Source organism: Pagrus major, chromosome 2 (assembly GCF_040436345.1).
Source record: "Pagrus major chromosome 2, Pma_NU_1.0".
NCBI classification, from domain to species: Eukaryota; Metazoa; Chordata; class Actinopteri; order Spariformes; family Sparidae; genus Pagrus; species Pagrus major.
In genome coordinates this window covers 17,446,049-17,458,297 of record NC_133216.1, presented here as the reverse complement: position 1 = coordinate 17,458,297, position 12,249 = coordinate 17,446,049, and the positions used below count along the sequence as shown (strand labels likewise).

At 39.6% G+C, this 12,249-nt stretch overlaps 2 protein-coding genes across 2 annotated transcripts; one reads left to right on the top strand and one right to left on the bottom strand.

The window, feature by feature from the left end:
* Positions 1-1,388: 1,388 nt before the first annotated feature.
* Positions 1,389-3,634, bottom strand: cryba1a (crystallin, beta A1a). The gene is made up of 5 exons (XM_073493752.1): positions 3,596-3,634; positions 3,326-3,444; positions 3,019-3,160; positions 2,446-2,588; positions 1,389-1,536 (listed from the first exon to the last, which is right to left on the bottom strand). The coding sequence occupies exons 1-5, from the start codon at positions 3,632-3,634 to the stop codon at positions 1,389-1,391; spliced, it is 591 nt and encodes a 196-aa protein (XP_073349853.1).
* Positions 3,635-7,027: 3,393 nt separating this feature from the next.
* On the top strand, positions 7,028-10,682 carry crybb1l3 (crystallin, beta B1, like 3). Its single transcript, XM_073489724.1, has 6 exons — positions 7,028-7,100; positions 8,723-8,796; positions 8,886-9,004; positions 9,095-9,227; positions 10,210-10,352; positions 10,514-10,682. The coding sequence occupies exons 2-6, from the start codon at positions 8,731-8,733 to the stop codon at positions 10,680-10,682; spliced, it is 630 nt and encodes a 209-aa protein (XP_073345825.1). The 5' UTR covers positions 7,028-7,100; positions 8,723-8,730.
* The last annotated feature ends 1,567 nt before the right edge of the window (positions 10,683-12,249 follow it).

Below are 12,249 nucleotides of genomic sequence, written 5' to 3'. Positions count from 1 at the left end.
ACACTCCCTATTAGTTTGGAGTGACCTTTGACTGGTGGCCAGTTTCTTTCATATTTCACCTTTAAATGGCTAACCTGAAACTGAACTATTACAAATTGTTTTTACTAAAATGAAAAATATGTGTAAAGTAACACATCGGGGGCTGTATATTCTTAGGAAATATACTGCTGATTAGTTGTCATTTTGTAATACTGTAAGTGTCAGATTTACCGTATGTGTTCTATGAATCAAAACTCCTGAAACGTTTCTGTTACATTATTAATAGCATAATATGAAAGTGGTAAAAGATACAGTATGTTTATATATTTTTTTAAAAAGAAGAGCAGACACTCCAGCAGCGTCCATGATTATTTGGACCATGTCGAACCCTTTTTCACTCAAGCTCACACTGACATTTTAATACTCATGGCCACCCACTAATATCACAAACACTTCATAAGTGTTTTCAGCTATTTTTTTTCCAGCCGCACATTACCTTATGAAAACACTAAGGATCTAAGTGAAAATGTTCCTCTTAGCAGTGCTGTTATGCCATTATCTGTTATCAGTAACCTTTATGCAGTAGCTCTTATTGTGTGCACGGGTGGAGCAACCATTACGTCTCACTTCTTTGTTTTGCTTCAGTCATGACTCATGTACTTAAGCGTTCATCCTGTGTTTCAACGATATCAGAGGATGGTATTCTCACAGAAAACTGTTGCTCATGATTAACAATGTCGGTGATGTAGCCTTCCTAAAATAAATGCATACCCAAGACAATGTTTTTCTAATTTATACAGTATTTTTCAGCTTTGGAGCAAGCTTTATGTGGATTTATAGGCCTTTCTTTAAGGGGCAAGGAGTAATAGTTTATGTGACCCAACATTTGATGTGAATGCAGTACTTGTTGTCTGTAAATGTTAACAATCAGTGAAGAAGCCTGAGTGTAAACATGAAAATAAATCACAACTGAGCACCATGGAGTTTAGCAGCAGACTCTTGTATTTCTGTTTATTTTATGTTGCCCATTCCTTCTTTATTGATCACTGGTAGCACCATTTTTATCCACAAATATGAGGAGCAATGACTCTGACTGACATCACCACCCTGCCGCCATGAGGCCTTCAACTTCCTCCTCGTCTCTCCTCAGTGGGGCGTCAGTCAGGGGCTTCTCTTCAGTGTTTTCTTTCTTTAATTCTTTCTCTTTATCACGTTTCTCTTTATTTTCATTTGGCAACAGAACAAAACAAAAACATCTTGATAGTGAAGCACCAGGAGGTGTCAGCCTTAGTTCACTAAGGTCTGACAGAGCTGGTTAAAGCTTGGAATGACTGGGTGAAGGGAGGAGGTGGAGGAGAAGGAGGTGGAGGAGGTAAAGAGTGAGAGGTTGGGAGAGGAGGCTGCAGGTCTCATTGCTGGATTCGACGCAGCGACTGCACCTGGAAGGACTGAGCATGGGAGCCCCACTCTCTGTAATGTTTGTACTCGCCGCCATGACGGTCACACTCCATGATGTACTGGTAACCACGGTATCCTGGAAACTGGTAGCACACCCAGCTGGAGGAGGAGAGATAAACAGTGATTAATGGTTAAACATGTGGTTTAAACAGAAAGTGAAATGGAGCCTACACATGAAATAAAATGCATGGAATTGAAAATAATCACATTTCGAACTGGGGCTCAGCAATATATAGATAATATATCATTCTTGTGATATGAGACTTCGATTTTAGATATCGTTATATGGTAATACGGCAGTATAGTTGTCTTTTCCTGGTTTTAACAGCTGCATTACAGCAGTCATTATATGCACATTACTGATAATTATTGACCATTAATTTTATTGTGTTAACATTTTGTGAAAGCATGCACCAACAGTCATCTATAAATAATGAATTGTTTGGTCAAAATATCCATTATAATATATATTTGAGGAGATTTCAAAATATCGAGGTATATATCATATCAAGTATCCCAATATTGTTTAAAGCTATATCGCCTCGCCCTACTTCAAACTATACTTCTCAAGGGGCTTATCCTAACATTATAAATTCCATAACAGCGTGTTGTTGAGACAGTAATAGTCGCAAATAAAGTGACGACATGGGGTTGCGATGAATATTGAAATGCATATGCAATGCATTGCACCTGAGAAATGGTGGATAAGGCGTCTGTGTCTACAGATTGTCAGTATTAGCAGTATGAAATACAGTTTTTGCTGTTATAACAGTAAAACAAAGTGTAGGACACTGTCTCTTGATGCATTTATTTCTTACTGATGTCTCTGTTATATTGTCCCATAAGGAATTTAAAGCAACATTATGCAACTTTTTTACCTTAAAATTACAGCTTTCAAAGTCCTTTTGATGATACAGTGTCTTATAATAGACACAAAATGCCAATTTCTACATAATGTAGCTTTAATGCAGCCTGGTGGTTAATACATACAGCACAGAAATGACTTACGAGCCGCTCTGAACTTGCATAGATCCAATCTCATTGTTGCCCCAGCCCATGGCCTGCAGAGAGGGGTAGTCATCGTTTATCTCCCACTGGCGTCCCATGAAGTTCTCCTTCTCAAACAGCACCATCTTGGACTCCTTGTGGTTCTGTGTGCACAAGATGCAAAAAAAAGACAAATTCAGCATCTGTTATACTGTATTAATATCATATCCTACAAAGCTGTTGTTGAAGACACTGAACACAGTGATATACCAAGTGAGGATTTAATGTTTGTTCAGTAGATGCTATATACACTTCTGAAGACATTCTACATAAGGTAAGTTTCTTTTGTTCTCTACTTGTTTTTTCTTTCTTTATGTAAATAGTCACACATTTACATGTACAGAGAGACTGGAGACAGCCCTCCCATCAGGACAAAGTTGTATAATTTTGCCATATTCATAAAATTTGAGTGAGATGTCCAAAGTTACTCTGTAGGCTTGTTACAAGAGAAAACAGGGTTCTGATCCCAAGTGAGTCACTTTTCTGAGTCAAACTTAGTGCTTTTTAACTGTGAGGGAGGAAACAGAAGCTCACAGCAGAGCAGATGGGGCGGAAGGACATCATCCTCTCAATGTGGTAGGCGTTGCTGCCGCTCCACGACTCCCAGTGAGGATACTCTCCTCTCTCCAACACAAACTGCTGTCCACAGAAGCTGGAGTGTTCATATCCTGCCCAGCTGTCAGCAGCAAGCAGACGGACATACAGACACATGTACACACCATCAGGAACAGACTGATCATCAGATACTAATGAATTTGTAGACATATTTAGTATGTTTTTAAATTGTTGCTAGATTTTAAGAATATAAATGTATTGACAGGTCGATCTTTGTTGGACTTACGCGCCACACTCCACCTTCAGGGAGCGGATGTTGTCGACGCCACACTCCATGATGTTCTGGCAGGCTGAGGTAAACTCCAGACGCTTCCCCTGGAAGTTCTCCTGGTCATAAACTGTGATCTGGAGAGGACACAAATGCATACATGTAGTATGCACAGGCCGCACGCACACACTGATGTGTGTACAGACACACACATCATTGACATCATCAGGCCAGGCATGAAATCAGCTTACGAATAAAATTACATCCGCGGGAAGATATCACACTCACCTTCCATGGTCCCAGTGGGGTGGGATTATTCAGAGCCATGCTACTGTGTTTCTCAGTGCTGATTTACCTTCAGTGCACAGAGCAGAGAGAATCATTAGGAAAACATTACACAGCTCAAAAACAGCCTTTCACCTCCTCCACGCTCACTAGAGATAATGTTTATTGTGAGGCATATTCATATTTTTTTGTTTTTTGCATATTTATGATTTTCTTTAGAGAATTAGAAAGGATCTTGATTTATATAAAAGAACAAATCACCTAATGCAAACTATATGTTTGGGAATGAAACCTTTCTTGAAGCTACTTCATGCGCACACTTGATGGAGCGAGCTGTTGACGTAGGCACAATGCTGCCTGTTCTCCCAGTGGTCAGTGTGTCTATGCATCTGCATGTTTGACCTCAGTCTATACATTTACATGGCTCAGCAGAAACAACGCAGACAAAAGACACAAAAATGTAAAGTGACAATGGTGTGCTCAAGTCTATAGGCTGGATTGAGATGGAGGGCTTACCTGACCGGCCCCAAAGAATAGCGGTGCAGTGCTCACAGGGGGCTCCACAAAAACGATGTCCTGACCCCGGAGTAAACGGACCTATTTATACATGCTGGTGCTGAAAAGCAGCTGGGCCTGTGGGTCGGGGCAGGAGTCAGCACATTGCTGCTCCAGTCATTGTTCAGCACTGAGCTGCTGGGCTTTAGTTCGCCGCAGTGGGACTGGATGGAGGGCACCGTGCCCAGTGCAGATAAGCACAAGTTCCAAATGGTCCATGACCGGTGGGCTGGACCAAGTCCTGGCAAAGCCTGGTCCAGGAAACAGATCATCATAGATGTGGATGGTCTTGCCAGTGACTCTGGTGGAAAAAAAAGAAAAACACATTTAGTGGTAAAGCACAAAAACAGAAATGGCTGCCTACAAACAGAACATTTTGTCTCTTTTACTTTGAAGATACGTTGAAAGACTCAAAATGACAAACGTGTCTAATAAAATAATGTGCATATAAATAAGTGATAATCTTACTGAGTCCTCTCCACACTGCGCTGTGCTCTGTCTCCAATCTGTGCCTCATGTCCACCTCTACTGACCTCACGTCTCTGGTCCTTCCACCTTTTCACTCACTCCTATGTACACACATGCTCAGTAATGCACACACACATTCATGGACAGAGAAAGGCATACAAAGGCCTGTTAATGCAGGCACACATACACTCAGAGCATACAAAGGAACTCACACTTACACGTTTACACACATCCGTTCAGACAGTGATAACTTACCTTGTAGTGTACTTCATTTAATGTGTTTTTTCTACCCAAGTACTGTACTTAAGTGCAAATTCAAGGTACTTGTACTTTACTTTACTTGTACTCTTCTTTAATTCTATTGTACTTTCTACTCCACTTCATTGGTCTAATAGCTTTAGTTACAAGTTACTTTCAGATTTTTTTTTCACATTCTTAATTTTCCTGTGCAGTGAAAGCCCAGTATCTCTAATTTTGCTTATTTTGAATGTGAATGTTTCGGATAAACCAAATGATTTAAAGTTCCTTTACAGGTTGAGAAAATATTCCAACTGTACTTCTAAAGCTAAATGAGCTGTTTTACTCTTTGGGGCTGGATTAGCTGAAAAATGCCATTTTTCACAGTGTGGTATTGCTGCTTTTATTTAAGTAAAGGATCCAATTTTTTCTTCCACCACAAAGTACATTGATGTCATATTTAACACAAAACTGAAATTCTTCCTAACATTTCACACGAGCCTCTCTATGGGTCAGTAGTTCACCTATAGCTGTCTTAATCCTAAACCCCAACAAAACCTTTCCATTATTTGTACACATTTTGCAAAGCTACATAGACCCTTATACTCTGGGTTGATGAACTGTGATTTAGCAATCATTTAATGTCCTTACTGATACATCAAATGTTAAAACTTTTAGTATGTATGTTACTATCCTTGTCTGCAGTTTTGGAGTATAACTACGTACATTGACTTAAGTATTGTACGATACAGAGTCAAAATATTTGTATTCTATTCGAGTATTTCCATTTTGTTGCATTGTACTTATACCCTCTAATCTTAGAGGGAAATAAGTCATGAATCAAACATTAATTAAATATATGAAAACACTTCAAAAGAAGCCTTTCTGCATGAGTACCGTAACTTTTGATGTTTTAGTTCAATTTGCTTACTCTGGCAAAATATTTTCTACTTCCTCCACCTCTTCTTTACGGCTAGTATGGGATTAATTTGAATGAGTCTCTTCCTGTGTTCAGGATGAAGCTAGCTGATTTCAGGTCAACAAAGAGTATGTATGAGAGCTTGTTGGCTGCAGAATAAAACATCTGTATGTGCTTCTTTTTTTTCTTTTCGTTAGTGTCTGAGCAAATTGATATTCCAGAAAGATGATGACATAATTTTGTTGTATTAAATTAATTAGAATCAGAGTGACATTAATCTTGTATCTCTGTTTTTCTTCCTGTGTCTACTCTATAAATGTCTAAAGTTGCACAGATGTCAGATGACGTTTCTTCTGACCTCATTCTCAGTGCTCTAATAATCCATTTTCAAGTTCATGCCACAAACATTTGCCCACAGGCCGTTCACCACTGTTCAACACTGCAAAACATTCACGAAAATCACATCAGATGGAAATCATAATGTTTTGGAAACATTTAAAGGATCGTAGTGCCACAGACGTGAGAGATCCATGGGACAATACTGATACACCTGTTATATCAATTATTATAACACAACATGTGAATATTTTTGCTTATAGAAAATCGATCACATGATATTATCCTTCACTTGCTTTCCAAAAAAGAAAATATTCTGTTAGCGTGCACGCAATCCACTGTGGGTGTACAAACGCATGTGTGCATATGACCGGAGTGTGTAGGTGTGGTTGTATATGATGTGTATGCATGGATATAGCCTGTCCAGCACTACAATAAGCAAAAGAGTGTCCAACAGTCGCCTGTCTAAACAATAGAGAGATGGATGCCACTCCTGCAGTCAGCACATTACACACACAGGGCTCAAAGGCTTGGACCGGCTGCACTGAGGATCAAAAGAAAGAGAGAGAAAATATGGAGGTGAAAGACAAATCAGAGCACAGAAAAACTGGAGACAATGACAGAAGGGAAGGATAAAACATAGAGAAATAATTTAGAAAGAAAGTGTGAGAGCGTGAGAGCTGCAGAACTAACTCTGTGTGTGTGGTTTGAAAGGCAGGCAAACTTTCTGCTGATGACAGTGACTGTCACCGGTTCCCCACAATGGTGCTGGACAACAAAACAGGCCGCCGAGTCAGCACGACTTATGTGCAGATAAGCAGCGTGACCTTTGACCCCTGCACCGTGCTCCAAACAGCTCCCAGCCAATGAGAAGTCACGATCCTGCCTCTATAGACTCAGTCGGTTGTGAATGTATATATATATCCCCACTCACAAGGCCTGCGTCCATCACTTTCACCAAAGGTCGGTCCGTTTCAGCCTGCAATTGTAAGTGTAAGTTTCCACTCTCAGGTCTTCTAACTCTTCAAGAACAGCTAAAAACATTTGGATGTTGAAGGGAATATTGTGGTTTTCCTGTTTACTATTTGGGCTGAAAAGAATCAAGCAAGGATTGACTTCTCTTTTAAACCTGTATTTGGGACTGAGTAGATGGTATATTAACAAAATGCAGCTTGGTATGATTTTATGTTTTCACACTGCTCTCATGTTGTCATCCTGAGGTAAGATGGATGAAAAGATGAGGGACTGTGCCGGATCATTTATCCTTAAAATTGATCTTGGCAGGTTTGAACAGATTAGTTTTTGGCTAATTAGTGAGTATTCTTCCTCTCGTGGAAATAACAAAGTACCAGGGGATGTACTGGAAAATGTACAGAAGGAAATCCACTTTGAGGACAGAATCAGATGAAACTATGCTGCTAAAAAAAAGCTTTCGGGACAGATTTGAGCATGCAGAACATTAAAATGTGATTATCAATATAGTATATATACACTGTCAAATCTGACAAAGTGATTTCATTTTGAAAAAAATTGAGGAAACCGATTACTTCAAAATGAACACGTAACGTAAACCAATAATTTTAAGCTGCTAAATCTTTTTAGCTCGTACAGCTTAAATTTAATAGTCAACATTAAAAGATTTAGGTGATTTGAGTTACACTTAAGCCAAATGACTTATACGAATGAGCTTGTTGGGTTGTTAATTATTTATCTGCTCAAGCTTTAACAAGTTTTTGTTCACAGATATGGTCATAATAATGAGCTAAAGTGATGTGAAATCACATAATTTTTAATTGAAAACATATTATTGCGGGAGGGCTCTTGAATTCTCCACCGAACAGGTGCACCATAGCCTTCCACAAACCTGAATAAAACAGTTTTATTGAGCAAAAAAGAAAATCAAAAAATACAAGAGAGACACTGAGCATTGAGGTTCATGTTTGGTCCACTATAGAAGAAACTAATTATAAAAGAAGGAAGTATGCTGAACTGTTTTTATAATATGTTTTAACCTCGAGAAGCAACTTAACACCCTGTTTTTGTTGACTTGAAATGGTTTAACTTCTCACCTTGCTGCAGTGATGTAGTAGTGTACTCCAGGGTGTGTCAGTAGACTATGACATCACTGTTGGGTGTGGTTGCTAAGCAAATTTATTCACTTCAGCCATCAGGGATTTTGGTCATGGTGAGAAACTTTCAACCAGAGAGGGCAGCAAAATGCTGCTTCTCAGCCTGGTGTTAGTTAACTCTTTAAATCCTACATAAAGATGGACATTAAGTTTCTGCTCGTCCGCTCATCACAAAATTAAGTTACATGGAAAAAATTTTCCCTTTCAGCAATAAGGCAAAAAGTGTTTGATCTGAGCTGATTTGAATCCTTTGAAAGATGTCAGCATCTCTTATTTTGACTTTTAATATGTTTGATATATCAAAGGGTGCTTCAGTTCATGACATTTGCTGATGGCAAATGTAAATATTGACTTGGCTTGCCATTTTACACATCGCTCACAGTGTACATGTTGTATTCCAGCAGTCAATAAAGAGTAATTACCCTCTTCGTAACCTTCCAGTGAACTGGAAATGGCCGACTGACTTTGTGTTTCTTCTCTCTCCAGATCTGATCATGTCTCACTCCGGTGCTCAGGGCAGTATTGGCAGCCACTCTGCCATCGGGCTGCGCAATCACAAGGTACATCTACTAAAAACAACATAAACTTGTAATGCATTGACAATATCTGACGTCAGAAACGATTGCATTGAACTTGTTTTACTTTTCAGATATACCTCTATGAATTTGAGAACTTCCAAGGCCGCAGGATGGACCTGTTCGGAGAATCCCGTAACCTTTGTGAGAAGGGTTTCGAGAGAATCGGCTCCATCAGGGTGGAGTGTGGACCGTGAGTCACTACACCTGCCAATCAAATATGTGCTACAGCTATGTATGTTCAATCCCTGGAAGTAAAATATCTATCTGTCTGTCTGTCTAGCTGGGTGGGTTATGAGCAGCAGAACATGACCGGTGAGATGTTCATGCTGGAGAAGGGAGAGTATCCCCGCTGGGACACCTGGTCCAACAGCTACAGGTGTGACCGCTTCATGTCGGTCAGGCCCGTCAAGATGGTAAGTTGAGATCAGCCTTCAGGTTTTTCCTGTGCTGCATTTCCTGTCTATTGTGGCTTCAAGTGCTGATTTTTATCACTGTTTTCTATCCTCTCATCCATCCTCTATAAGCACAAGGGAAGTGCCTTTTATGGTTTCAGTTATATGTGTATTTATAGGCTTTTTGCACTGCCAGTATTTTTGGATTAAAGCTTTTATACGCTGAGATGTCACTATGTGTCAATTTGACTAGAAAAAATGAAGACAATTGCAAGTATTCAGTGTTTTTCCCCCAGAGGTTTGGTCTTAGCTTCTAAAGCAACATTTCTATTCAAGCCCATCATCAGTAATACATAACAATAAATAAACAACAAACAACAACTGTAGCGACCCTAGTTGGACTTTTCTTGCTTGAAATCTTTTTATTGGCCAAATCTGAAAACAACATCTAACAACAGTAGATATCAAACTTTTTCACATCTAGGACCCTCTAAACTGTGACAAATTTTGTCCCAGCGTCGTTCATCTGATAAGAATTACTCACTTACCTGCTTACTTACTTACTTACTTACTTAATTGAAATAAATGTTTTATAACAGAAAGTGTACCCAACGCATGACTAACATAATCATACATCCTGTCACTGTTTTACTTAAAGATGGAATTAGAGTGAAAATAAATGATTGCCATTTTTGCTGGGGATCCCCTGGACATGACAGTAATTGATCTACAGGTGTCCAGTGTTGTAAAATATAAATATCATGTAAAAATATGACTTTGATAAAAGTGAAAGTAACACATATGTATAGTATTTAAGTAACGTATATATCTGTATCTGATTTTAATGTACTTGAGTATCGATAGTTAAAGTAAATTATACATACATTTACTTGTAGTTCTTTACTGTACACTCTGGATCTACAGATTATCTGACCCGATACATAGCATTTTACTGCTTATTGGAATAAAACCTGATTCTGGTTCTGGTGTTTGTGTCTCACAGGATCCCCAGGACCACAAGATTTGCCTGTATGAGTGTCCAAACTTTGAGGGTCGTAAGATGGAGGTGTGTGATGAGGATATCCCAAGCCTGTGGTCTTACGGCTTCCAGGACCGTGTTGCCAGCATTCAGGTCACCGGTGGAACGTAAGTCATTTCAAGTCATCTTGTATCCTGCTTTTAGCCTGTATGGTGGCCTTAGAGTCAGAGGAACTGACGAAGAGATTGTTAAGATCATCCAAAATGAAAACTAAGATAAAAGTAGAACTTTTTGGCTCACATGTGTTTCTTTCTTCTTCCTCACATAGCTGGGTGGGCTACCAGTACCCCGGCTACCGTGGCTACCAGTACGTGTTTGAGATGGGCCCTTACAAGCACTGGAATGACTGGGGAGCCCACCACCCCCAGATCCAGTCCATCCGCAGGGTGAGGGACATGCAGACGCACCGCAGGGGCTGCTTCGAGATGACCGCATAGAGAGGAATCCAGCAGACTGTGGGCTAACAGGAGGGAATAGCAAGGGGCCAGGCTTGCAATGCTGCTTACCATCCCCTGGAAATTCTTCAATGGCCACTTAGCCACACAAGCTAATGGTTTTTGAATATTGTTAGTGCTTTTACTGGTAGGGTTTGGGAGTATGTGGCATCGTGAATGATTGTCACAGACTCCCAGAGCGACTGTAACACCTGTAAAAACGGTAGCAATACTCTCTGTCTACAGACCTCATAGGAAGAAGATATGATTTATCATATTTATGAAAGCGGGATTAGAGGGGATTAGCAAATTTAAGTTGATAGTTTGTGTTTTTTTTAGTTTGTTTCAAAGCTATTATACCCCTTTTTATTTAATTTTTATTTACTCGCCTATGTGTTTCCAGCTGAAATGATGCCAATAAGCCTGTTCAACAAAGCGCTCTCCCTCTCCTGGGATCCACAGGTTTTAGAGAGTAAAGGGATAAACTATCACATCACTCCTCACAAAGTACTACCATGGACACCTCTCAGCTCTGCACATGCCCTGCAGTGAGTTTGCCAAGCAGAGGGAGGCACTGTCTCCTCATCACAAAGCAAAAGGCTAACTTCAGTGACTGGAGGAGGGAACTGGCCAGTCTGTGATTAAACAAGAGAAACGTGGCCGCGCAGGGTTGTGCTTTGCAGTTGTGAATATCTTTTGGCTGGCCCTGTTTCAGCTCACTGATGGGGCTGTCCAGGAGATTTGCATTGTACACTTTCTCAGGGATGCTGGCATCTGGAAAGCAACTTTCCAATGAAAAAAATGAAATAAAGGTATTATAAAGCTGACAGTCAGTCTCATCTTGTCCTTTGTTTCCTTCAGGTCATAATGTTCTTATACACATATACATTTATTTAAAGTGTCACCAATCAGCACTTTTTATTAAACATGGATCAAACAAGTATGATATGAAAAGGGTCGCTTTTTTTGAATGAACCTGATGAGAGTTATTTCCCATCAACTCTATGGAGTGTTTCTTTCAGCTCGTTGTTTTGGATTTACTGCCTCAGTTTTACAGTTTCAGTTGAAGATAACTCTTCAAACAGCCCAGTCATCATAATGAAATTTCCCCATTTTACATTTCTGCAAACCAAAGATACAGTATGTCAAAATTTGTACGAGTCATATGTGTTATATCAACATTTCTACAATACCTGCTATATCAGGTTCACATAACATGGATATGAGCTCGCTTTCATGACCTTATGAAAGCCTTATGCTTTAATGTTACGTATTATAACTAGCGTTAAAACTGTGACCACACGTTGATACAATTAGCTGTTGAGGTGTAGCCTACAATGCTATAGAGGCGAACCTCAACAAGATTTTATCTCAGCTAGAATGCACAGTGAGAACCTATAACCTTTCATATGTTTCTAAGGAAGAGAAAGATACAAACAGCTTTTGGATGAATTAGCACTCTTCTCTTAAAGGGGCACTGTGTAGTTTTGGGGAAGAAATTCAAACTGAGAATTTCAATTTTTACAATATTAATGAGGTAATAATACAAACTCAGAAATGTTTTTCCCAT